General features: G+C 59.1%; 1 protein-coding gene across 1 annotated transcript in view; it reads right to left on the minus strand.

Moving 5' to 3' along the window:
• Positions 1 to 25,060, minus strand: part of KIF21B (kinesin family member 21B) — a 55,419-nt gene extending 30,359 nt beyond the window's left edge. The window contains 8 exon segments of the mRNA XM_030965682.1: positions 806 to 1,001; positions 1,549 to 1,664; positions 2,104 to 2,271; positions 2,616 to 2,750; positions 3,601 to 3,750; positions 6,319 to 6,501; positions 7,942 to 8,163; positions 24,970 to 25,060. Of these exon segments, the coding sequence (XP_030821542.1) occupies positions 806 to 1,001; positions 1,549 to 1,664; positions 2,104 to 2,271; positions 2,616 to 2,750; positions 3,601 to 3,750; positions 6,319 to 6,501; positions 7,942 to 8,163; positions 24,970 to 25,008 (1,209 nt within the window). The 5' untranslated portion in view covers positions 25,009 to 25,060.
• Positions 25,061 to 27,163: the final 2,103 nt, after the last annotated feature.

Here is a 27,163-nt window from a genome sequence, read left to right on the forward strand (position 1 = left end):
CATGTAGTAGTTTCTAATTAATGGCTAATCACAGTGAGCTGGCTTGGACAGAGAGTCTGAGCCAGAAGCCTTTGTTATCATTCTTTCTTTTTCTATTCTTAGCTAGCCTTCTGATGAAATCTTTTCTTCTATTCTTTTAGTATAGTTTTAATATAATATATACAATAATAAATCAAGCTTTCTGAAACATGGAGTCAGATCCTCGTCTCTTCCCTCATCCTGGGACCCCTGTGAACACAGTCACAGGGCCCCGTGGAGAGCAGAGGTCTAAAGATAGGAAATGCCAAGTCATGGCAAGCCCCTCTCTTCCCCCTTTCAAACCCCAGCTTATCTCTCTGTAACCCCATAGGTCACTTTCCCTTAACCCTTGCTATTGGACAATTCTGGATACCCCTATACCCTATATAATGGGCTGTTTTAGCCCATTCTGGTTAGAAGAGCCATTGCTGAAACTCTTCACAGACCCCCAGTAAAGACACTGCTGTGGAACTCCAGAGCAGCCTTCTCTCTCCCTCTGTGTCTGCCAGCTGGCCAGCAGTGCCTTAGCAAGTAAAAGAGCTGAACTCAAAAGAGCTGATAATCACTAAAGAGCTGATATCCCTTATGCTTGCTAAAGGTAGCCAGTGGCTGAGAGCTGCTTGGGTTTTGGGCAGTCTGTCCCCCTAAAGGACTGAGCTATCTGGCCCGTGCAGCCTGCTTGGGGGCAAAGCTGCTCTCAGCAGGGACACCCCATCCCACTGGGGGCAGTGAACAGCTGGCTGCAGTGCTTCTCTTGCTGGGTACAGCAGGACCTGGCCCCACTCACTGCCTTGTACTCCATGAGCTCCATCTGCAGCCGGGCGATCTCGGCGCGCAGGGCGCTGATCTGCTGGCTCGTCTTGTCCTGGTTCACCACCACCTTGTTCTTGATGTTGCGAGCGCGGTTGGCGTACTTGAGCGTGTTCAGGGTCTCCATGAAATCCCGGTCAGAGGGGCTCACACAGGCAATCATGATGGTTTGGCTTGGGGATGCAAGGGCAGGGTGAAAGACAGTCCCTGCACAGCTCAGCAACCGAGCAGGTGCAAACCCAGGACTCAGCACAAACCACGTGTCCCCAGACACCCATCCTGGATGGGAGCCCATCCTGGGCTCTTCTGGGTTTTAAAACAAGGTATGAACTGGGTTCATCCCTCCCAGAGCACCCACAACACCCCTCAAGCACATCACACAGCACTGGGCAAAGGCAGCCCTTCCTCAATGCCTCGCACTTTGGAGAAGAGGCAGGGAATTCCATCCCATGCTGGGCACCAACACTTGCCAAGTCCCAGATCTGTCAGGGCTCAGGAGGGTTTTGCATCAGCTGATTCTGCCAAAGCTACTAATTGCACCTGAGGCTGACATCTGCAAAGTCATGCCATGCCTGAAGAAGGCATCTCTTCCTCACCAGGCAGCCACTGGAGTCCTGAGACAGCTCCTCCATAGCTCCAGAGCCCCCTCAGCCCCATGGGCAGGGGGACAGCCCCTGCAGCCCTCAGCCCAAGCTCAGCCCCCACCTGGGACCCCCTTACCTGTTGCCCCCGAGGGAATCCTGCAGGAGACGGGTGAGCTTGGAGTCACGGTAGGGCACGTGCACGACCTTCTTGCTCTGGTCTCCAAGGGCACTGATGACATTCCCCAAGGCCAGCTACCAACAAAGGGAAGCCCCCCCAGAATCAGCCCTGGCTGAGGATACAGCACCTCAGACCTGGGCATGCACTGTAGGACAGGTTTGGGTTGCACAAGGGGCAGGCGTGGGGCTTCCCTTAGCCTGGGCTGTGCCTCTCTCCATGCTGCACTGAGAAGAAGCATGAAGCCCCAGAGTGGGTTTTGTAGCTCTGATTAGCAAATCTCACCCTTTTGGGAGCTGCACCCCTCCCCACAGCAGGAGTCTCCTTTGGCAGCAGAGCTGTGCTCCCACCACTGGCACTGCCTGTTCTCGCCATAAGGCACAGGCAGCACAAACCCCAGCCACGACAGCAGCACCCCAACAGCCCAGGGCAGCTCCAGGCAAGACCCAGAAGTGACAGAGGCTTCCCCTGGCAGGCCTTGCCCTGCCACCCCCCTGCCCAGCAGTGCAGCCCTACCAGCCCACAGTTGATGGAGATGCCCTCCTTGGCTCTCTCGCCCGTGGCACCCGTCCGCTTCAGCCTCTCCGAGCCAGCCAGGTCCACAAAGTGAAACTTGGCTGTCAAGGTCTCGTACTCAGCAGCAGGTTGGGATCCATCCAGAAGGCTGCTCACCTCCTCATTCACCTGCAGCCAGGGACACACCAGGGGTCAGCACCTCACACTGGAGCAGGCAGAGGCTCCCTGGCCTTCACTCAGACATCAGCCAGAGTCCGAGTGTTCATCCTCCATATCCAGCCCCCCAGAGATGGGGACAGCATCCCAAGAGCAGCTTGCTCTGAGCCATCCTGCCTCAGATCAGCTCACCCTCGCCCCATTAAATCCTAATGCAGGCTATGGCTGGAAGGAAGATAGAAAAATCCCTGCTTCTCTTAGACTTCAAACCCCCTCCCCTTCCCAAGGGAACTTCATGTATCACCTGGGTATGGAACCCAGGAACAGCCTGGCCATGAGGCAGGAGCACATCTCACCAGCTCTGGGCGGGCACACACTCTTGTCTGGCACAGGTGAATAGTGAAGATGGCATGGGATCTGGAGCTCTGCACGTTCATCTGGGTGCTGGCCGTGGTGCGGGAAAGAGCTCCTTGCTTTAGGCACTGGATCAGCTGCAACAACACCAGGCAGGGAAGGAAACCTTAAAGCATCCTTCTAGGGAGTCAGGACACACCCTGTGCAGCTCAGTGGACACACTGACCTTTTCCAGAACACCCCCAGGACTGCACTCCCACCCTGGGAGAGATCTCCCCCTCTAGGGAGTTTTGCTGTTAATTGCAGCTCTGAGATAGGTGAAAAGTCTCTGTTTCGGCTGCACATCTGAAGAACAAGCTGGAGTTCTTCAGTTTTCATTCTTAAAGTTGTTTATTGTATCTTATCTATAAAATTTTTCTCCTGCTCAGCTGAGGTCCACTCAGCAGGGCAGCCACAGGCACTCTGACCGCTCCCGAGGCAGTGCTGTCTTTTTATACTACAAACTACATATAACATATTTACAATTACTTTCTAATACTTATCACTTATGTTAGACAGTGAACTTGAATTCTAAACAAATCCCAAAGTGCCAGCATCACAGCAGAAGATGGAGGTAAAAAGAAGAAGAAAGGCTGGACACACCCAAGTTCCTCCATCTTGTCCCCAAAACCCCCATACCAAAAATCCTAAAATCTACATTTTCACCCTGTGATAATATTATTATTATACTATTCAAACCTCTGTGACTTTAGGGTCCTCATATAAAGCTGGTAACTTGCTCCAGGGGTCATAATCAAATCCCCAGGTGCTCTGGGCTGTGTGCCAGGGTCTCTGAGCCCCCCGACAGGGGCCTTGGCAACTCTGGACACCCAGAGGGATGCACTGAGTCCTGACATCCCCCCCACCAAGCTGTCCCCACACAGCACATCCCTGGCCAGTGGCACCCAGTGCCACCCCTGCTCTGTGTCTGCCCCATCCTGCACCCACCTCGTCCTGGGAGCTGATGAGGCGTGAGGTGACCCCCGTGGTGTAGATGCTCCCACTGGCATCCTCGTGGATTTTGATGTTGGATTTGCGGTGGCGCGAGTCGGGGTCACGGGTGCTGTCAAACAGGTCCAGGATCTCCTCGTTGTACAGCTGGGCAGGGCAGCAGTGGGTGTGGGGTGAGCAGGGGAAGCACGAGGCTGCTCCAGCCTGGCACTGCAGGAGCTGCCCCCTGGCACTGCAGGACTGGCAGGAGCTGCCCTGGCACTGCAGGAGCTGCCCCTGGCACTGCAGGAGCTGCCCCCTGGCAGGAGCTGCCCCCTGGCACCCTGCTGCCACTCCCCCATAGCTGTGTGTGCTCACACTGCCTGCAAGGCTGAGCAGGGAGCTGGGGTGTGTGCAGAGGAGGCACAAGCACAGAATTGTGGAATCCTTCAGACTGGAGAAGCCCTCTAAGATCATCAAGTCCAACCATTTATCCCAGCTCTGCCATGTTCACCACTAAACCATGTCCCCAAATGCCACAGCCACACATCTTCTGAACACCTCCAGGGATGGTGACTCTGGTGCATGTGTACCAGAGAAGGCACAAGCACAGAATTGTGGAATCCTTCAGACTGGAGAAGCCTTCTAAGACCATCAAGTCCAACCATTTATCCCAGCTCTGCCATGTTCACCACTAAACCATGTCCCCACACATCTTCTGACCACTTCCAGGGATGCTGACTCCACCTCTGCCCTGGGCAGCCTGTGCCAATGCCACACACAGCTTCAGGGAAAAATTTTTTCCTAATATCCAATCTAAACCTCAACTGGCACAACTAGAGGCTGTTTCCTCTCTTCCTGTTCCTTGTCCCTGGGAGCAGAGCTCAACCCCCACCCATCCCCACCCTCCTGTCGGGAAGCTGTAGAGAGACAGCTCCCCCTGAGCCTCCTCTTCTCCAGGCTGAGCCCCCCAATTCCCTCAGGCACTCCTCACCAGACTGGTGCTCCAGAGCTTGCCATGCAAAGCTCTGAGCTTTGGGTTGGTCTCTGCTGCCCAAACCTGTCCAGTTCCTGGTGCACACAAGCAGCTCCACTGAGCAGACACCCAGGAGCTGCACATGCCCTGACCCTCCTGGTTCACCTGGCCACAGGAGCCAGTGAAACCCCACCCTCATCACAGCTCAAGGTCCTCTCTGTCAGGTGTAAAGGGATTAAGGGGGACCAGGGAGTGCTGAACAAGCAGGAAACCCTGCTGCCCCAGAGCTGACTCCATCCATATCCTCACTCTGCAGCCCCTCTCAGCCTGGGCTGGACGGACACCCCTGCCCATCTGTCCCCTGCTGCCACCATTCAGTGTCACTCTTGCACCCACATCCCAGTGCACAGGGCTGGGTCACCCCAGGATTGAAGGTTCCTGGCCAGCACAAGGGATCAGACTAATCCATCCCTGGCTGCCCCTGGTGCCACCAGGCTCCTCAAGGGTTTAAACCTGCTCCCAGAACCTGCTCCCAGCAGCAAAGTCACAAGACAGGGATCAGCCAGAACAAGTCCTGTGCCCCTGCCAGGACAGCAGGGCTGGTGACCAGTGCCTGACGTGGCCATGTGCTGCTTTAGCCATGCAGGACTTCAGGGCAGGCAGGAAACTGTCCCCATTTCCACCCCAGCACAAAGGATTCCTCAAGAGAAGCCCCACAAACTGAGCACAATTGGGCAGAAAACCAGGAGCTTGGACAGGCCAAGTGGTGGGAATGGGAGGACACAACAGCACCACAGGGGCTCTGCAGATGGACACATAACTGGGAAGGAAGCAACTTTGGGCCCTCTCCAAGCCACCGACATGTGAAGACACCCAGATGTGATGGCCAACAAAGCCACCAGGAGGCAAGATCACAGCACAGGGTCCCTCCCTGCCCATCTCCTCTCAAAACCTCAATCTCAACCAGATGAAGCTTGCTTGGGAGCTCAGCTTTGGTCAGCACCACCCTGTGCTTTCTCACTGAGGCCTTAAAACAGTTCCCACTTGCACCTCTTTGCTTTTTCAGCCCAGGAGCAACTCCCAGGAAAAATGCTGCCAACACACAAGGTCCATGTGCTCCCCAGGACAAACTTCTCCAGGGAATGAAGCAATTAATGAAAGAGGTTTTGAACAGGAGAAGCCTGGGCAGAGGCAGGAGAAGATGCATTCTCAAGGTCAGAGATGGAACAAAGGACATGGAAAATAGCCCAGTCCTTCCCCAAACCACCCCGAAGGGAGGCACTTTCTTCTCCTTCTGTTTCACTGGGAACTCTGGCCCAAGGCAGTGGGTTATCCTTGACCTCAAACAGGGGTAAGACAGCCCAGAGCCCCTGGATCCCCAAGGAACAAGGCACAAGACCCCTCCCCATGGTGGGAGCTCCCTCCACCCACTTTGTAGCCATGCAGGTGCTTCGAGTCCCCACTGCAGCAGCACACAGTCCCATGCCTGTCACAGGGTCCAGCTCTGCCAGGAGATCTGGAGGAGCCTAAGGCACAGCAGCAAGGGCAGGACAGGGCCATGGTGTCCCCCAGAGCTGCCATTACCCTCTCACCTCCAGGAACTGGGTGCTGAGCCACTGTGACCCCCAGTGACACATTAGCCCTACACTCCCAGCCCTGCCACCCCCTCCTCCCACCCAAGGCCACCCCTGCCCCCAAGGCACAGCAGCAAGGACAGGGCAGGGCCATGGTGTCCCCCAGAGCTGCCATTGCCCTCTCACCTCCAGGAACTGGGCGCTGACTTTGAACTCGGGCGCTGCCAGGCCCTGGCTCTGCGCCGCCCGCCGCCGCTCCTCGATGCCGCTGAAGAGGTGGCTGATGGCCCGGGGGATGATGCCCTGCTCCTCCTCAGAGATGCTCATGTCAAAGCCAGTGCCCATGGTGTAGGTCTTCCCTGCTCCAGTCTGTGCAGAGACAATGAGAGGAGCTGTCTGGGCCCTCCCAGCTCAACTCTGCCCAAAATACACCCCACATTCTCCCTCTGCTACTTCAGGCTCCCCAAATGCCACTGTGACCCTCAGTGACACATCAGCTCCACACTCCCAGCCCTGCCACCCCCTCCTGCCACCCAAGGCCACCCTTGCCCCCAGCTCTCACCCAAGCAGGGACAACTCTGTTCTCTCCACACCCAGGATCTCACCTCCTTACAGGGTATAAGTTCTGTCTCATCATCCACTATTATCTTAGTAACTTCACTTTTCCTAATTTCCATGTCACTTTCAGAGGCTGAACAAGCAGGAAAGCCCTGCTGCTCCAGAGCTGACTCCATCCATATCCCCACTCTGCAGTCCCTCTCAGCCTGGGCTGGAGGGACACCCCTGTCCATCTGTCCCCCTGCTGCCACCATTCAGTGTCACTCTTGCACCCACATCTCAGTGCACAGGGCTGGGCCACCCCAGGATTGCAGGTTCCTGTGTGAGATCCTCACCTGGGTGAGATCCTTCCCTGTTGTGTTGTGATTTCAGGGTTTACCTCAGAACTCTGGGTCCCTCCCTTGAAAATTCCCTCCCAGGTGTATCAATCACGTCTCCTTTCCCCTCCCTGACCCCTGCCCAGCACTGTCTGTCAGTCCTGGAATTCCAGAAGGGCACTGAGTGATTGGGCAGATTCAAAGGATGCCCTCTACCCCTGGGGGGCATTGGGCCATCCAGGTGTCCTTTGTCCCTTTGTCCCTCCCCTCCTGTCCCTGCTTGGTGGCTCCCTGCCCCTTCCCTGCCCCTCTCCCCGGGGTTCAGAGGAACAGCAACCACGGGCTCAGGGAGTTCTGTTGGAGCTGGTGCTGCATTCAGAGGCCTGTGGGCCAGAATAAAGCTCTGGATCCAAACCCTCCATCAGAACCGACTCCTTTCCTTCACCATCGCCTTAAAGCTTCTCCACAGAGGGAAACCTGAGGAGCAGCCCCTGTTATGTGGGAAAGCTCCATCCCAGCACCACCAGAGCTCCTGCACGCCTGGACTTGTGTGCAGTGCCCAGAGCAGCACCCAGCCAGCCCAAAGTGTCTGTGGGGTGAAACACCACACACCAGCCAGCCCAAAGTGTCTGTGGGGTGAAACACCACACACCCAGCCAGCCAAAAGTGTCTGTGGGGTGAAACACCACACACCCAGCCAGCCCAAAGTGTCTGTGGGGTGAAACACCACACAGCCAGCCAGCCAAAAGTGTCTGTGGGGTGAAACACTACAGTGCCACTGCTTGGTTCAGTAGCAAGGCCAGACAAGCTCAGGCACGTCCCATCCAGCAATATTGATGATATATCAATACTCCACACCCTCCACCTTCCTCAGCCTCCCCAGGTGCCCTCCCAGCCTCCCTGGAGAGCCCAGGGCTGAGGGCACAGCCCATACCTGCCCGTAGGCCAGCACAGTGGCATTGTAGCCCTCGAAGCAGCCCTCGATGAGCTTCCCCATGCACGTGGTGTAGATCCTCTCCTGCCACGTGTCCAGGTCAAAGACAAAGTCGTAGGTGAAGGCCTTGTCCTTGCCCAGCAGCACCTGGGGCTCGCCAGGTGTCACTGAGGTACAGATGTGACATCCTTCTATCTTCTCTTTGGGCAGCTGAGGACGGATCCTATGGGAAGAGAAGCAGGGTGAGGGCAGCACAGGCTTGGGGGACAGCAGTGTGGCCCTGAGGATGAGAGCACAGCCCATCCTCTGAGCCATGTCCCAGAGTGTGTCTAATGTAGCATAACCAGGGGGAAAAGACTGCTCCCCACTGCTCTGCACTGCTGCAGCCTCACCTGGAGTGCTGGGTGCAGTTTGGGGCACCACAGTATAGGAAGGACAGAAAGGTATCAGGGAGTGGCCAGAGGGGGGCATAAAAATGGTGAAGGGCCTTGAGGAACCATAGGAGAAGCAGCTGAGGTCACGTGGCTTGTTCAGACTGGACAAAAGCAGCCTGAGGTCAGACCTATTGAGGTCTGCAGCTTCCTCACAAGGAGCAGCTCTGATCTCTGCTCTCTGTGACAGTGACAGGACCCAAAGCAACAGCTGGAGCTGTACCAAGGCTAGGTATTAGAAAAAGGTTCCTCCCCCAGGGGTGCTGGGCATGGCCCTGAGGCTGCCAGAGCTCCAGGAGTGTTTGGACAATGCTCTCAGGGATGCCCAGGGTGGGATTGCTGGGGTGTCCTGCACATGACCAGGAGTTGGAGTCAGTGAACCCTGTGGGTCTCTTCCAGCTCAGGACATCCTACAACCGCTGCTGGAAATGTGGCTCATGCAGGCAGGGGACAGACAGCAGCTCTGCCTGTAGCACAGAGCATACAGGGCAGGGGATGCTTCAGCTCCTGCAGCCAGCCATAACCCTGACCTGTTTGCAGCTGAGGACAGGGGGTGACACTCCCAGAAACACCAGCAGACACCTCCAGGATGTGACACATCCCAAAACCACCACCAGGCACCTCCACGAATGAGGTGACAGGCAGGGCTGGGCACACAGAGCCTGCACCCAGAGCTGCCCCCAGCCCCTCACAGCTGCACTGGCTCATCCTCCCCAGTGCCCCTGGCAGGGCTGGGCACAGACAGGGGCTGTGGCACCGGATCAGCCCCAGCCTGGCAGAGTCAGGGCAGCCAGGCCAGCACAGCCCTGCTCGCTCAGACGCAGACACATCAAACCACAGCTACAAAGGCTTGAAATGCAAAATGCAAAACCACGACAAGACTTAAGACAGTCCTCACCGTTTGAAGCAAAGCACCACCCAGCCCAAAAGCTGTCCCCAGCCTTGGACTTACAGATGGGACTGGGACAGGCGAGGCTGAGCCGGCTCCTGGCTTGGGAAGAGCCTGACCCACCCATCCCATCCCACCCACTGCACCCAACCCCTGCCTGGGAATGTGGGAGCAGAGCTGGACCTGCACACACACTGCCTCTGTGCTGGGCTGCACAGACTCTGCAGGGGTGCACAGACACTGCCCCTCTGCAGGGCTGCACACACACTGCCCCTCTGCAGGACTCACAGACACTGCCCCTGTGCAGAGCTGCACACACACTGCCCCTCTGCACACACACTGCCCCTCTGCAGGACTCACAGACACTGCTGTCCCTCTGCAGGACTCACAGACACTGCTGCCCCTCTGCAAGGCTGCACAGCTCTGCCCGTGCTGATGCACCGGCTGCAGGAAGCTGGGGGCTCCCAAGGGACTCATGGAAAAGGGAGTTTGGAGCCAAAGCCGTGCAGATAGCTCTCATTAGTGCTAATGACTGCACAGCTCCTGTCCCTGGGTGCTCCATAAACACAGCTATTAATTCCTTCAAACCACATCCCTGGCAAGCCACATGGAGACCTGAGCAGCCACTGTGTGCACTGGGACTCAGAATCAGGAATCTCCTGGGCTGGCAGGGACCCACCAGGACCATCCAGTCCATCCCCTGCCCTGCACAGACCCTCCAACAATCCCACCCTGGGCATCCCTGGCAGCGCTGCCCAAACACTCCTGGAGCTCTGGCAGCCTCGGGGCTGTGCCCATTCCCTGGGCAGTGCCAGCACCCTCTGGGGGAAGAACCTTTCCTGATATCCAGCCTGACCCTGCCCTGACACAGCTTTTACACGAGTCTCTGATCCTCACCCACCCAGGAGCAAAGCCCAGGAGGGCCCTGGGCTGTTTCTGGGGGTACAGGGTGTCCCTGGCAGCACCCTCTGGGGAAGAACCTTTCCTGAGATCCAACCCAAACCTGCCCTGACACAGCTTTGTGCACGAGTCTCTGATCCTCACCCACCCAGCACTAAGGCCCAGGAGGGCCCTGGGCTGTGTTTGGGGCACAGGCAGTGCCCAGCACCCTGCACCCCTCACCCCACGCAGCAGCAGACACATGGGAACTGCGCTGTGTCTCTGTGGATATATTTAGCTCAGCAGCCACAATAAAAAGCAGCTTCTGATGTGCTCAGTCCCAGACTCATTCCTGTCGCCTTCCCAGGATTCCACCCTCCTCCAGAAAAAAAATATCCCTGACTTTAATTACTTTTGGAGCAAGATGATGTGCTTCCCTCATCCCCGCCCTAGACATGAACAGCAGCCCCAGGGAATGGGCAGAGGAACCAACTGGAGCCACAATACGTTTGGGAATTTTTTTCCCCTCTCAGGAAAAATGAGAGCAGGTTTTCAGCAAAACATTTCTTTGTCTCTCCACTCCCCTCAGGGGGTTTAAATACCTGCAAGGGGGGTTTGGACCAGCAGTGCTAGAGGGGTGTGCACACATGGATTTTCCACAGGGTATTTAGGAACCCACTTTGAGCCTGGCCATGCTGGGCTGCGCCAGTGCACACACCAACATGGGCTGCCCCACTGCCATTCCCCAAACCTCACTGCCCAGCCAGCTCCAAGCTCCCAAGAGACCCATCCCTCACCCTGGCTCTCCCCAGGAGCTGTGGGGCTGGGAGGGCCCATGTGCCAGTCCCCAGTGAGCTCCCCCATGCCACCCTGTCCCATCTCCCCAGCACTAGAAGGACACTGGAGATGCAGGAATGCCCCAGGGAGCTCCTGCTCCTCAGGCAATTGGCCAAGCCTCACCCAGGGATGGCCCTGGGAGCTGCTGCCAGCTGGTGGACAAACACCACAGACTCTGCAGTGAGTGGGATGAGTGCAGCAAGAGGGCAAGGACGGACATCAGCTGCCAAAACTCACATGGGAAAGCACAGAGACACCACAAAGCATCTTGGGGGCCTCATGCAGCTACCAGGAGACATCTCAGAGGGTTTCTCCAGGCCAGTGCAGCTCCTGCTGCTGCCCAGTGTCCAAGTGCTCCAGCTCTCCTGCACCAGTGGTGCAGCCCTGCCCTCTCAGGAATGCCACCAGGCTGGGACTGGGCAATGTGAGACCCTGCCTGGGGCAGGGAGGTGTTCATGTGTAGTTCCAAGCCATGCCCAGGCACCATGACACCTCCAAGGGTAGAATCATTGAATTGTTTAGGTTGGAAACATCCTCTAAGCCCAACCACTCCCCCAGCTCTGCCATGTTCACCATAAACCATGTCCCCAAGTGACACAGCCAGACATTTTTGAACACCCTCGGGGGATGGCAACTGCCCTGGAGCAGCCTGTGCCTGACCACCCTATCAAGGAGGAAATTTTCCCTAATATCCAACCTAAACCTCCCCAGGACAACTTGAGGCCATTTCCTCTTGTCCTGTCCCTGCTCCCTGGGAGCAGAGATCAACATCCCCCCAGCTATCCCCTCCTGTCAGGAGTTGTGCAGAGCCACAAGATCCCCCCTGAGCCTCCTTTGCTCCAGGCTGAGCCCCCCCAGCTCCTCCTGGAGCTCCATACCCTTCCCCAGCTCCATTCCCTTCCCTGGACATGCTCCAGCCCCTCAATATCCTTCTTGTGAGGGCTCCTCAGGGCTGGAGGTGCCTCAGCAGTGCCCAGCTCAGAGGGATGGGCACCACCCTGGTCCTGTGGCTGGCACAATCCAAGTGCCATCAGCCTTCTTGGCCACCTGGGCACACCTGGGCTCATGGTCAGCCACCAGCATCCCCCAGGTCCTTTCCTGCCAGCAGCTTTCCAGCCAAACATGACAATGCCCCACAGCACCAGCCAGGTTTCTCCTTGGCCCTGGTCCCAAGCCCAGCTGGTGATGCTGCAGAGGTCACAGCGCTTGCCATCCTCTGCCTGAGCTTCTCACGTTCTCCAACAGAGATGAGCAACTGCAGTGGCCATAAAGTCACCACCTCAGTGTGTTCTGGCACTCCTTGTCCCTGCCATTACCAAAAAAGATCCTGGCCACATGCTGGCTGCTCACAGGTGCAGAAGAACTGGGTGTGATGCTACAAGGGTCAAACCTGTGAACGATGGAGCTGCTCCCTCACCTGCCAGCCAACCTGCTCCACACCTGGCCATGAGCCCAGGTGTGCCCAGGTGGCCAAGAAGGCCAATGGCACTTGGCTTGTACCAGCTATAGGAGCAGGGCAGTGCCCATCCTGAGGCACTGAGGACAGCTTGTGCCAGCCAATGGGAGCCACAGCAGAGCCAAAAGCATTGGGGTGCATGGTGCAGGACTGGAACATCCACTGAGAGCCTTGCTGCCCTCCTGAGAGCCCATGGCACAGATTATGTGACAATTAGCAATCTACCTGTAAAGTGGCAATCAAAATTACCCAGCAGTTCAGCAGAGGGGTGCTGCCTTCCACCCCCCAGCCTGGCAGGAGTGACCTAAGCCCCAGCTCTCCCTGGCAGGCTGTGCCCAGGCAGCCCCATGCTGGCCCTGGTGACCCCCTGGTGACCCCCTCTGCCCAACACTGACACAGGGAGGACACAGCCTGTCCTGAGGCCAGCACCTTGCTCAGTGCTCATCTCCCTCCTGCCCATATGGACACACCAGGCTCAGCCCAGCCACTCCAGGAAGGAGTGCTGGGGAAGATGAGACAGGAAAGCCTTATAAATATGATTGCCTGGCAAAAGATTTTGAGAATATGGAAACTATAAGGGAGATTGAAATGAAAGCAAGCTTTGAGATACCTCAGTTACTGAACAACTGGAAAACAATGGTGTGGCCAGCTGAAGGTAATCCCCTTTTGATGGAACAACACCCTCTGCTTGCAGACAGCTCCAAGGGTCAGAGCAGACCCTGCCAGCTTGGCAGAAGGGGCCCAAAGAGGAGTTTTTAGGGTTTAAAATGTAACACAGTGTGGTAATGTAATGATTCTTATAGGCTGTATGGAAATGCTATAGGATTTGTATCTTGTACTAGATTGGTTAGTGAGAATTAGAATATTCAGCACAGAAGAAGACTTATTGTACTGTAACAGGAACTTTGCTGTTTTGTCTCTTAGCTCTTGCCTTTTACGCTCTTACCCTTTTACTCTCTTACCCCTTACCCTCTCATCCTCTCTCCCCCTCTCTTCTCTCAGTCCTGCTCCAGCTGTGGCTGGCAGCTCCCAGCAGGGCCCTGCACCCAGGCCCTTTGCAATAACCCACAAGTTCCACGACCTGGCTGCAGAGATCTCTCGTCTCCGTCCGTCCCAACCCTGCTAACCCCCATCAATCCTACAAAGGAGAAATCCAGCAGGACCAGGACCACACCAAGCCCTCAGCTCCCTGCCCTGGTGGTGACAAGGAACAGAGAGCCAGGACAGAGCTGCACAGTCCCAGCCAAACACTCCTGCCAAGAAAACCTTCCCAGGCAGGCAGTGCAGCAGGCAGGAGGTGGAAGGATGGACACACAGAGGGGCAGGCAGGGGTGCAGAACACCCCTCCCCAGCCGGCAGCTCCTGCTGGGTGATGACGGGCTCCCAGCAGGAGCCTGATCCAGCAGCAGCATCCAAAGGCATCAGCACGAGCCACGCAGGGACACACACAAAGGGGAGCCCGGCTGGAGTGTCCCCAGTGCTGCCCCTGCCCTCCCTGCCAGGCTGGCAGGCTCTAGCTCTGTCTCCATGGCAGGGCTGCCACGGGCACCGAGCATCTGCAGGGAGGGGGGACAGGATCCTGCTACTGAGGGGCAGGAGCTGAGGCACAGCAGCTCAGACAGGCACAAAGGGTGAGTTGTTCTGCACTGCTCCCCTGTGCCAGCCCTTATGGGTCCAGGAGCTGTTCTGCACTGCTGCCCTGTGCCAGCCTGGGGAGTGCAGGAGCTGTTCTGCACTGCTGCCCTGTGCCAGCCACAAAGGGTGCAGGAGTTGTTCTGCACTGCTGCCCTGTGCCAGCCCTGGGGAGTGCAGTGCTCCAGGTGGGCACTTTGAGGCAGCTCCACAGGCAGGGTCAGCCTGGGGGTCCCTGATCCCTCCTGGGAGGGATCTCCCCATTCCAGCATCTCAAGCCCTACAAGAGGCACAGGGATGGGGTCAGCTGGGCACTGCCATATCCCCAGTGAGGGCAGCACACACCATGGCAGCCTCAGCCTCCGGCACTCTCAAGGGAGGCTGTCTCTTTGCATGGGAAAGCAGAATTTGGCTGACGTGGACTGCTGGGTTCATGTCCTCCTCACCCAGCTGTCTCAGCTTCCTGTCTCCCAGCCCAGCACCACGGCAGCCCCAAGGGGCTCAGAGCATCCTTTGGCCCCCAGCACTTTGCCAAAGCCAGCAGCACACTCCCACAGCCCTCCAGCACAGAGCCAGAGCCCTGACAGCCCCACCCCGCCCCACCACACTGCCCGTGGGCACACAGCAGGCCACACCACCCTGCTGAGACACAGCTGGGACCCAGATCCATCACCCAGATCACCCATGCCACACAGGGGCTGCTCCACCTCCCAGGCAGCCTGAGCACACACACCCTACAGCATTTCCAGCGCTGTCAGGGGGCTGTAGGGCAGCTGCTCACTGACTGGGGGATCACAAAGAGCTCCTGTCCCTCCAAGACCTCTCTGCAGGCTGCCTGCAGACCCTACAAAGAGCTGTTCCTCTTCCCTCCCAAGGAGGCTGCCCAGCCAGGAAGGGCTGGCTGCCCAGGGAGCAGAGCCAGAGAGCTGGAAAGCGATGGGTGGAAGAGCTCCATGGGGTTTTCCCTCTCTGTGCCAGGCCTCAGATGCTCACAGCCACCTCCTCTTGTCCACCTCGTCTGCAGAGGGGCAAGGCTGCCCACAGCACTGCTGCTGAGGCACTGCCCCTCACCCAGGCACAGATCAGCCTCTGTGGGCTGGCAGAGCTGGTGCTGGCAGAGCCCACCAGGGGCACAGCCCAGCCCTGTGAGCCTGTCAGGACAGGTGGGCTGGGCAAGCCCAGGCAGCACCTGGCTCCTCTCCCCACACTGCCTGCACTCATTCTGCTCCTGCCTGTGTTCCCACACCACCTGTGCCCACCCCACACCCCTGCATTCACCCCATTTCCCCTCCCCACACGACCCTGCACTCACCCCACTGCCATCCCCACACCCCTGTGCTTGCCCTGCTCCCATCCCCAGTCCCCCCACGGCCCCAGCTCTGCTCCCAAGGGCACCAGCCCCCTCCAGCCCCCCAGAATGAGAGCTGCAGGAGCAGCTGCCCAGCAGCCCAGCCCTGCTGTCCTTTCTGCTCCCCAGCTTCACCCTCCTCTGCCCCAAGGCTGCTGCCCACGCTGTGCTGCTGCCCTGTGATCCCACCAGGGCAGCCAGGAGGAGCAGCTCTCTCATCCTCCAGTGCTCTCCCAGGACATCTCATGGGCACCACAGAGCCAGCACCACCCACCCAGCTGTGTGGGGCTCTCAGCTTGGCCAAGCAGCTCCCCAGGGTAGGATCACAACAAAGTGCTCCAGGTTTTCCCACACCTCAAGGCATGGATGGGGCTGCCCACCCTCCCCAGCGGCCGCCCAGGCCCAGATCCCATAGGGGAATATTCCCTTTGTCTGGGAAGGGGTCTCCCAGCCCCATTCTCCCTGAGCATGGGGACCAGGGAGAGGGCTGGCTGCCAAGGGCTGCCTCTCTGCTCACAGGTTATATTGGACACAAACCAAGACAAAGTTCAGCATTTAATTACCACGGCAGGGAAGTGGCTTAGCAATCAGAGAAAATTGAATCAGGCTCCCTGGAGACTGCCAGGTCTGGTCAGCAAACAGTCCAATTAAGAGATATAGCCAGGCACCTCCCAGAGCAGCGAGCACAGCACAGAGCCCCCTGTGCCCTGACAAACCCTGCCAAGGCAGGGTGCCACAGCCACCACAACTGGATCAGCACTGGGCCAAGACAGAGCTCCCGGACACCCCACAGAGCTGGGTGCACCCAGAGCCCCACTGGGCACAGCCCAAAGGGGGACATGCCTCTACATCCATGCCCCAAGGAACCCCACCCCACCACCAGCCAGCCTGCTCCTGTGCAGGGCCAGCCTGCCTCACACCCCACAGCCCCCTGGGCTCCCCTAATCCACCACTCCAGACTTTCCCAGGCTTAGGGAAACCTTTAAATCAGGCTGTGGCAGGCACCATGTGCTGCTCATTAGCTCTGGCAGGAGCACGGGGCTGTGAGCTGCACCATCTGCTCCGTGCTGGGACCATGGCAGGCTGAGGGACAGCATGGGACAGCAGCAGGGACACCCAGCACGTGGCAGGGACACCCAGCCCATGGCAGGGACCAGCAGGGACATCCAGCACGTGGCAGGGACACCCAGCCCATGGCAGGGACCAGCAGGGACATCCAGCTCATGGCAGGGACACCCACCTCATGGCAGGGATCAGCAGGGACACCCAGCCAGTGGCAGGGACACCCAGGCCCTGGCAGGGACACCCAGGCCCTGGCAGGGACACCCAGCAGGGCCCAGGGGATGCAGGGGACAGGGAAGCAGAGCCAATCCACTCTGGGGTCACCCTAGACTCCAGCTTTTCACCCCTGTGAGTGCCTTAGACCAGCCTGGGATCAGCCCAAGGGGAGCAGCACGAGGATGTCTGCACACAACAGAGCCAGCAGTCACCTGTAAGGGGTGCAGTGTCACCAAAGCCCAGTGGGTGGGAAACACACGTGTGACAGCACATATGACGTGACACACGCCCCAGCAGGGCCCCAGCTCCCCTCCAGCCATGCAGGAACAGCCCCAAACCAGTCTCAGCAGCAGTATGGCAATGAATAGGGAGATAAAGGAAACCATCACTCACCAACAGACCCTGCCAGGCCATCAGCCTGACCTGTGAAGCACAGCAACCCCCAGGTCTGATGGGGACAGATGGACACACCTCCCTTAACCCAGCTCTGCAGCCCAGCACTGAGCCTCCCAAATCCCACCCACAGGATCTGTCCCTTTCCCAGGAGCCCCTGCAAGGTCCCCACGTCCCAGTTCAGCCCAGCACCACTGTGGTGTGCCCATACTGGAGATAAGGCTGCCCTAGAGCCAGGGCTGGCAGCCTCCCAGTGCACCCAGTGCCACTGGGGAAACAACAGCCTGACCTGGGCAGGAGATTCTGCAGCCCCAGAGCCCACCAGGAACACCAGAGCAAAACTGCCCACAAGACATGGGAGCAACTGGTACAAAAGAGATGCCTCTCCAGCCCCTCCCCAAAATACAAATAAGGAGATATAAATAAATAAATAAATATCAATAAATAAATTGATATGGATAATATGTATTTATATAAAGAAGTAAATGGTTAAAAATAAATAGAAATAAATATATATTTATATATATAATAAATATATAATATATAAATAAATTACATAAATAAAAATAAATAAATAAGAAATAAATAAAAATAAATGCATATAATTATATATAGAATATATAAAATTTGATTAATATATAGATTATACATTATATCACATTATATATATTCTATATGTATATTATATATATATAGAATATATATAATTTGATTAATATATACAATTGATATAAAATAGAAATAAATTGATAAAATAAATATAAATAAATTGATAAAATAACTATAAATAAATACATATAATTATATATAGAATAAATGAAAAACAGATATCATTTATATAAATAAAGAACATAAATAAATAAAAATAAATAGAAATAAATAAATGCCAAGCCACTGGCCAGCAGGACAGGGGATGCTCTGAAGTATCCAGGAGCAAACCCAGTCCCTCACCTGGGCAAGGAACAGAGAACATTTTGACCCAATGCCTCCCTCAGGCAGGTGCAGCCTGAAATAAAGGATGAGCAGAGACCACAGCACCATGGACCAGCTGGGTTGTGTTTCCCAGCCATGCAACATTGGCCAGGGAACTCAGTGCTTGAAGGACTGTGGAAGAGGAGGAGCAGGAGTTCAGCTCCCTGCCAGCATCTCAGAGCAGAGCAGGGATGGGAACATCTCCCTGCCAAAGCTGGGCATGGGCAGCGGGCAGGGAGGTGCCCACAGCCCCAGGGGGCACAGGCTGGGGAGCTTGGCACCAGGCTCCACCACAGCAGGTTGTGACAAGGAATCTTCCCCACCCATGGCAGGCTCCCAGGAGCTGCAGGGCTGGGAAAGGGAATCCTCCAGTGCTGGGGCTCAGCTCTGAGCCCTCCCCTGGCAATGGGGGCAGTGACTGTGTGGCATCCACATGGAGAGAGCAGAGGGGCAGATCCCGAGCACCAGGAGGCACCTGCACCCCACAGCAGTGCAGGGGACACAAGCACACACCAGGGCTGCCTCCTGCTCTGCCCAGAGAGGGAAGGGTGCCAGGAAGTGCCAGGCACTGTCCCTTCCACCAAGCCACAGTAAAACCCATCAGCAGCTGCCCAGGGTGCAGAGGAAGCCCCTGCAGACTGATCTCCTGCAGCAGACCCCAGCAGCAGATGTCCTCACAATCCAGCACATCCCAAATCTGCCAGCTGTTCAACCAGTGCCCTCACAATCCAGCACATCCCAAACATGCCAGCTGTTTAACCAGTGCCCTCACAACCCAACACATCCCAAATCTGGCTGTTTAACCAGTGGCATTGCTCTCACAATCCAGCACATCCCAAATCCGGCTGTTTAACCAGTGCCCTCACAATCCAGCACATCCCAAATCTGGCTGTTTAACCAGTGGCATTGCTCTCACAATCCAGCACATCCCAAATCCGGCTGTTTAACCAGTGCCATCGGGTGTTTTGACAGCCTCCAGCAGGAAACAGCCCTGTGGGACCACCGGGGCCACCCCCACCCCCAGCAGGAGCAGCAGCACAGCACAGGCCAGGCCTGGCTCTGTGATTCACAGCGGCCTCACAGAGGATATCACCTTCCCTCCCCGGGGGCCAGGGCCATGTTTCTGACAGCTTTGTTTGGGGCTTCATCTGCAATTTTCTCCTGCCTCCAATTTCAGTGCTGAGGCAGCAGCTGGCCCCGTCCTCGGGCTGATCCTTGTGAGGCCCTGGGCTCTGCTGAGGCTGCAGGGTGCCCAGCTGACTCCCCTGGCATGGGTGCTGTGTGCAGGCCCCAAACCCTGCCTGAGCTGCTTTCTGTGGGCGCTGGCACATCCGGGGGTGCAGCCCTGCTCCCCCCTCACACATCTCCATCCCCTTTGAACATTTCTGCTGTAAATCCGATCGAGAGCCTGGCTGAAGGCAGGCACAGAGCCCACACCTGGGCTCAGCACCCCCAGAGCCCGGTGTGCTCCCCAAAAGCTCCCTCCAGGCTGGGGAGCCGCTGTCCCCCTGCTCTGGGAACACACACACAGCCCTGAGTCACGGCAGGCTGCAAAGCCCCAAAGTGAAAGCAGAGCAGCAGCGTGTCTGGGTGGCTTCAGCCCAGCAGAAAAACACCCACAGGATGGGGCAGGGCCCTCTGCCATGGCTGAGCTGCCCTCAGCAGGTGCAGAGGGTGGAGAGGAAGGGGCCGGGGTGCCCAAAGCGGTGGTTTGCCAGCCCAACACCCTGAGGATGGAGCAGCCTCCTGGGATCTTTCCCTGTGGGGATCAGGGCTGCCCTGACCCTGTGGATGGCAGACAGAGCGCCCCAGGGCTGTGCCCAGCACCCTGAGGACAGAGTAGCTTCCTGAGATCCTTCCCTGTGGGGATCAGGGCTGCCCTGGCACTGCAGATGGCAGACAGAGTGCCCCAGTGCTGTGCCCAGCACCAGGATGGGCTGCTCCCCTTCCCCCTTCCCCTCCCCCTCCAGGAGACAGTCACATCCCGTGCCTTGGGGTGGAATTGATTGCCTTATCTCTCCCTGCACGCCTCTAACAGCTGAGCGAAGCCAGGCCAGCACCAGCCAAAGCTGGCAGGAGCCAGGGCCCCCCAGGACCACACCAGAGGGCTCCAAGGCACAGCAGCAGGGAGGGCATGGTGGGCAGCAGGGGATGGAGGACAGCGGGGCATGGAGGGAAGCAGGGCATGGAGGGCAGCAGGTACCAGGGCTGCACCCTCCCTCTCCCCGCTAGAGCCCCTGGACACTGGCACAAATTGGGTTTACACCACCTTTCCACTGGACCCAAACCCACCCCAGAAGAGCTGATGTGGAAGGGCTCCAGCTTCACTTCCTCAGTGAGTGACCCCAGCTGGCAGCAGACACTCTGGGCTCACAGAAGGCATCCCAGCAGGCAGAGAGCCCCAGCCATGGGGCACCAGAGGTGCCAGCACCCTGGCAGGGCTGGAGCCCAGCTGATCCCACCACCAGGCCTCTGCCAGCTCAGCCTCTTGGCTGGAGCACCCCGAGGGTGTGTGAGGATGAGGAGAAGGTGACTCTGAGGAGGAGCTGGGAGTCCCTCCCCAAGGGTGTATGAAGATGAAGGGAGGGGGACTCTGAGGAGATGACAGATGAAGATGAGGGCAGGGGGACTCTGAGGAAGAGCTGGGAGTCCCTCCCCGAGGGTATATGAGGATGAGGGTCCCTCCCTGAGGCACCAGCCACACACGGGCTCTGGTGAGGGCCACAGAGCATCGCAGCGGGGCGGCCGCGAGAGCAGCAGAGCACTGGAGGTTGCAGAGTTTAAATAAACTTGAAATACGACTCAACTTCCTTCCCCAATTTCACAAGCTCCGTTTCCTGCGTCTCCTCGGCAGGCCAGGCATGCTCAGTGCCATGGCAGCTCTGGCACAGGGGATGCTGCTCTCTCTCAGAGCAGCCGGTCTGGAGGTGCCCTGAGGGAGCAGCTCTGCAGCCAGCCAGGCCACTCAGGCCTGTAGCCAAGCAGTTTAATGGCTTGGGGGTCAATAGATGCCATCAGCCCTGCCTGACACTGCAGAACCACTGGGCTGAGTTCTGCTTCCTGCAAGCAGCACAGTCAGTCCCATAGCCTGGCGCCCTGTGGCTGCAGGAGCTGGCAGCACCTGGAGGGGACTGTGGGGACAGGGGCTGCTGAGGGGCACCAGGCCCAAATTCCTGTGCCAAGCCTCAAACCAAACCTCCTGGACAGAGGGCAGGAGTGGGGAGCTGCTGCACCGGCTGCATTGCAGGCACCCATTTGAAGGTCACCTACAAGGAGGAAGCAGCGGCTGCTGCCTGAGGAGGATTGGCCCCCAGGCCCTGCTCTGCACCACCATGGCAGGAGGCAGCTCCCTGCAGGCACTGCTACCCCGGCACGGCCTGGCTGAGACACAGCCGCCCGACCCTGCGGGCTCCTCCCTGCCCCAGGAGACACAGGGACAGAACCCACCCCAGGAGACACAGGGACACTGGGAACCCACCCCAGGAGACACCATCACACTTGGAACCTGCCCCAGGAGACACAGGGACTCTCAGGACCTGACCCAGGAGACACAGGGACTCTCAGGACCTGCCCCAGGAGACACAGGGACACTCAGAACCTGCCCCAGGGGACACAGGGACACTCAGAACCTGCCCCAGGAGACACAGGGACTCTCAGGACCTGACCCAGGAGACACAGGGACACTCAGAACCTGCCCCAGGGGACACAGGGACACTCAGAACCTGCCCCAGGGGACACAATGACACTCAGAACCTGCCCCAGGGGAAACAGTGCCACACACAGAACCCACCCCAGGAGACACAGGGACACTCAGAACCCGCCCCAGGAGACACAGGGACACTCAGAACCTGCCCCAGGAGACACAGGGACACTCAGAACCTGCCCCAGGGGATACAGGGACACTCAGAACCTGCTCCAGAAGACACAGTGACAATCGGAACCTGCCCCAGGAGACACAGGCACACTCAGAACCTGCCCCAGGAGACACAGGGACACTCAGAACCTGCCCCAGGAGACACAGGGACACTGGGAACCTGCCCCAGGAGACACCATCACACTCAGAACCCACTCCAGGAGACACAGGGATACTCAGAACCTGCCCCAGGGGATACAGGGACACTCGGAATCCGCCCCAGGAGACACAATCCACGCTCACGAGTCACACTCCAGGCTAAGGGGCAAGCAAAGCAGACCCTGCTGGCAGGGAAGGTAGGATCCAGCCCTGCCCTTGCAGACACTGCAGCCCTGAGCTGCAGGTACAAGGTACAGGAAGAAATCAGCCCCTGGGCCAGGAGGAGCTGCTGGGCCTGCATTTCCTTCTGCTGACAGCAGCACTGCTGCAGGTACCAGCCATTTCCCTCCCAGCACGTGGGAAGCCTAAACCAGGTCCGCACAGCTCGGCTCCCAGGCTCTTTGGAGCCCAGTGCAAATGGGGCAGAGGAGGGTCTCCAGGAGAAGATGGGAGCCTGTGAGGCTGACAGCGAAACACCACAGCATCTCTCCCACCTTCTCTTCCCAGACCAAGGCAATCAGCAGGAACTGGGATCCAGCATCTCTGTTCAACTGTCCCTATCTATCCTCCCACCCTGGGATCAGAGAGATGGCTCCTGATGGCTGTGGCAGCTCTTGACATCAGCTGGATCACCCCCAGCAACACCACCACCTCTTCCCAGTGTCCTTGGCCCTTCCCCAGGTCCCACCTCCCTCCTACCAGCAGCACAGACACAGAGACCCCAAAGAAAGACACAGAGACCCCAAAGAAACAGCACAGCTGGCCCATTCATGTCATTATCAAGGGACAAAAGGGGAGCTTTGATCCGTGTCCTGCTGCATCCCAGAAACATTCAATCTCCTCTGTGCTCTGATGGCTGAGAGAGGTGGGATCTGGGGCAGGTTTACTTCAAGGGTCTTAGAGAATCCTGCAGCCTGGCTGCTCCACCGGCAGGGTGTCACCAGCACTGACAAAGGAAAACCTCGCTCTGCTCCAAGCCCGGGGCAGGAGGGGACCCAGCCCCAGGCCCCCGGGGTTGCTCTGGCAGAAAAGGTGGGTGGGTGGTCTGCAGGGAGAGCAGCTCAGCCTCGGCACACTCAGCTGAGCATCAGAGCCACCTTCCTGCACGGCGTCACAACCTGACGGCTTTGTTTGCAGCCTCCTCGCTGCCAGCCCTGCTCCTTTGTCCTCCCGACTCACCTCCAGCAGCACATCCCGCCGTGTGCCCAGCTCTCACCAGCTGCTCTGAGCGGGATGCTGGCTCAAGGAAGGGGTGTAAGAGGGCTGGAGCTCTCCCCCCTGCCTGGATCCTCACCATGATCGCCCCAGCCCCACCGCAATGCTGCACACCCCAGCCACCTCCCCGCTGCGGTCCCCCAGCCAAGCAGCAGCCCGCCCAGGACCGCAGGGCTGAAGGGGACCTGAGGGATTAGGACAGCCCTGCAGAAAGGACTCCACAGCCGCCATGCCGCGGGGCACCCACCCCATCGCCAGGATGCTGTTCAAAGGCATCATCTCGAGAGAAATGCAGGATGGAGACGGGAAGAGTCCGGCCAGGAGGAAATCCCCACCCCCATGGTCGGCATTAATCGGTTGCCGGGTCAGTGTCCTGGCACAGCCACCCTATCCTGGCACAGCCCCCTGCCCCTGTGCAGCCACGCCAGCAGCAGCACCCGCAGCAGGGGCTGCCCTCACTCCTGCAGCTCCCCCATCCCTCACAGCCAAGCCTGGCCTCGACCCTCGGCCTCTCCAGAGAAGAACGGCAAAAAATCCCCTGGGGCAGCAGCCAGGGTGAGCAGGATGGAGGGGCAGGGGGAGCGGGGAGGTGTCGCGGCGCACACACACACGCGTGCACCCGCACACACAGCCCCACACCCACCGCTCTCCCTCCATCGCTGCCGCTGCACCAGCAGCATCTTTTGTGCTCCCGCTCCGAGCGGGCAGGGCGCGGGCAGTGCCCCCCGAGCCCCCGCACGGTGCCCGCAGCCGCCAGCCCGCCCTGCCCGTGCCGGCGGGGCTCAGAGCGGGGCGCGGCGTGTCCGCTGCGGGGCTGGGCTCCCGCCGGGTCTCATCCGCTCCGCCACCACCGCGGGCCCGGCAGATGCGGCTGCCCCGGCCGGTCCCTTCCCCCGCGGGCCGGGCACGGTCCCGCGGTCCCGCTCCGTGGGATTGGGATCCCCTCTTTCGGCGGGGGCTCCTTCCTCCCGGGGGCAGGGAGAGGCAGAGCCCCGCCGCCGCGCACCGGGCCGGGCATGGCGCTCACAAAGACCGGGGTGACACTGGGGGGTGTCACCGTTCCCGCGGGGCTCGGCCTCGCCCACGCCCCCCGAGCTCCGCAGCCCCCCGAGCCCCGGCGGGCTCCGAGGCCGCCAGCAGCTCCTCTGAGAGGTGCGGGGCTGCAGGCGCATTGTTCCCAGCACAAAGGACACCGAGATACCGCATCGCTTCCCACCACCCAGCGGGGGGCGGCGGGCAGGGAGCCCCCACAATGCCCGGTATCCCGGTGACACCTCGGACGGCCAAAGGCACCCGCGCAGCAGCCAGGAGGTGCCCAGGCTGGGTGGCCGCCGGTTCTGCAGGTGGAGGAGCCGGGGGTCCCGGCCTCGCCCTCCGCCGGCGGTGGGGGCGGGTGGGGGGAAGGCAGCGCCGGAGCCGGTGGGGATCGGGGGGAGACATCCCGAAACGGTGCGGAGGGGGTGGGGAGGGGAGCGGCGGGGCCGTGGGGGCGCGGCACAGACCGGCCCGGCGGGGTCCCACTGCCCCGGGCTGGGGGTCGGAACCGAACGGGCACCCAGCAACCCCCGCCTGCAGCCGCCGCTGCCGCGCCCGCCCCGCCTGTCGGAACCGGTGCCGTGCGCACCGAGCCCGCGCGGCCCGGGACGCGCGGCCCGCCCCCGTGGAAGCACCGGTGCCCGCACTCACCCTCACGGCCACCTTCACGCAGCTGTCCGGGGCCGCCATGGCCCCGCACGGTACCGCGGCCGCCGCTGCCCCGGAGCATCCGCGGGGCGGGAGCGGCGGGGCAGCGGCAGGGGCGGGGCCGGGCCAGGTGCGGGGCGGGGCCGGGCCGGGACACGCCCACAGGGCCGGACGACGAGCACGCGGCGGAGGGCGCGGGAACCCGCTCGGAGCCGGGACACACGGACACACGGACAGACGGACACACGGACAGACGGACACAGGGACACAGGGGGACATGGACACAGGGACATGGACACAGGGACAGGGACAGAGGGACACACGGACACACGGGGACACGGACAGACGGACACAGGGACAGGGACACACGAACAGGGACAGGGATACACGGACAGGGAGACAAGGACAGACACGTGGACACGGACACACGGACAGGGGCACACGCACAGGGACAGGGACACAAGGACAGAGACACGTGGACACGGATACAAGGACACGTGGACACACGGACACAGGGACACGAACACATGGACGGATACAGGGACACAGACAGGGAGAAATGGATAGGGGACACACGGACAGGGACAGAGACACACAGATAGGGACACATGGACACACGGGCACACAGACACACAGGCAGGGACAGGGACACACGGACATGGACACACAGACAGGGACAGAGACACGTGGACACGGACACACAGACACACGGACACAGGGACACACGGACAGGGACAGACGGACAAGGACACAGGGACACATGGACAGGGACAGAGCCACGTGGACACAGACACACAGACACACGGACACACAGACACACGGACAGGGACAGGGACACACGGACGGGACACACGGACGCACAGACAGGGACAGGGACACATGGACAGAGACACGTGGACACGGACACAGGGACACACGGACACAGGGACACACGGACACGGGACACACGGACACGCACTCCCATTCACACTCACACTCGTCAGCCCCTGCTGCCCCCTGCCGGGTCAGCGCCCCGCTGCCGCTTCCGCCGTTCCGGGATGTACCAGGATTTACTGGGATGTACCGGGAGGTACTGGGGCTGTACCGGGCTGTACCGGGGCTGCTCCGGACCGCACCGCGTGTCTCCGCATGCTTGGCATCGCTCCGGCTCCTCCTCGGCTCCCCCGGATCCTGTCCCCGCTGGTGTTGGGGGTGACACCGTGGAGCAGCAGGACACAGAGCAGGGCAGGGCTGAGCTCGGAGCTCCTGACAGAGCCCCCGGGACTGGAGCCTGGCCGCCCTTTGGGCTGTCCCGGGCTGTGCTGAGTCTGTCCTCAGAGGACGTGCCATGCCAGGATGGTGTCAGGTGCCAGCAGAGCTCCCCAGCGTGCACACTCCCTACTGCAGGGCTGGGGTCTGCACAGCAAGCTGGGCACCCACACAGCACAGGGCACTGCCCACAGAGCCACTGCCTTCATCCTTGGAGCTGGTCTGGGGAGGCCGGGGAGGGAAACACATCCAGAGGCCGTCAGAAAGCAGGGCTGGAAATGACAAGCGCTGGGAAGCTGAAGGAGTCCCTGTTTGCCTTTCCTGAGCTGCACTCACATTGCTGGGGCTGAGGGCAGCCAGACACAGCCAGGCCCTGGCTCTGCAGAGGAAAGAATCTTCCAGCAGGGTGGGACCTGCAGGGCACTCCCAGCTCTGCAGGTTGGGGTCAATGTCAGGGCAAATAGCAATGGAGCACGAGGGCAAACTGAGGCTCTCAGAGGTTTCTTTGGAGGAGCCCAGGCTGTATCCTGGGAGAGGGACAGCCAGGACATGCCAGCACTGGTGGCTAGCAGCTGATGGCTGGTGAGGCATTGCTGTGCCCAGCACAGAGCCCAGCACCTGCCCTCTGCTCTGCACTCTGGGTACCTTCACCTCCACAGCACTGTTCCTTCACCCCATCCCCATGTTTGCCCCTCCCAAGGTGCCAGGACCATGGGCCATGCATTCACAGGACTCTGCATCCTGCAGGAGCTCCTCAGCTCTGCTGCAGGAGGCTGTGTGCTGGTACAAAATCATGGGGGTCACAGGACATGGCCTGTCTGGCTTTCTTCAAGGATGTGAGGAGCTGGTATTCATTCCTCTTTCTTTGCCCTGTGTTTGCAAGGTGCACGTTGCAGTTCCCAGCCTGAGCTGCTCATTTTCCTGAGGCTGGGCTCTTCCCCACTGAAGC

Source organism: Camarhynchus parvulus, chromosome 26 (assembly GCF_901933205.1).
Source record: "Camarhynchus parvulus chromosome 26, STF_HiC, whole genome shotgun sequence".
NCBI classification, from domain to species: Eukaryota; Metazoa; Chordata; class Aves; order Passeriformes; family Thraupidae; genus Camarhynchus; species Camarhynchus parvulus.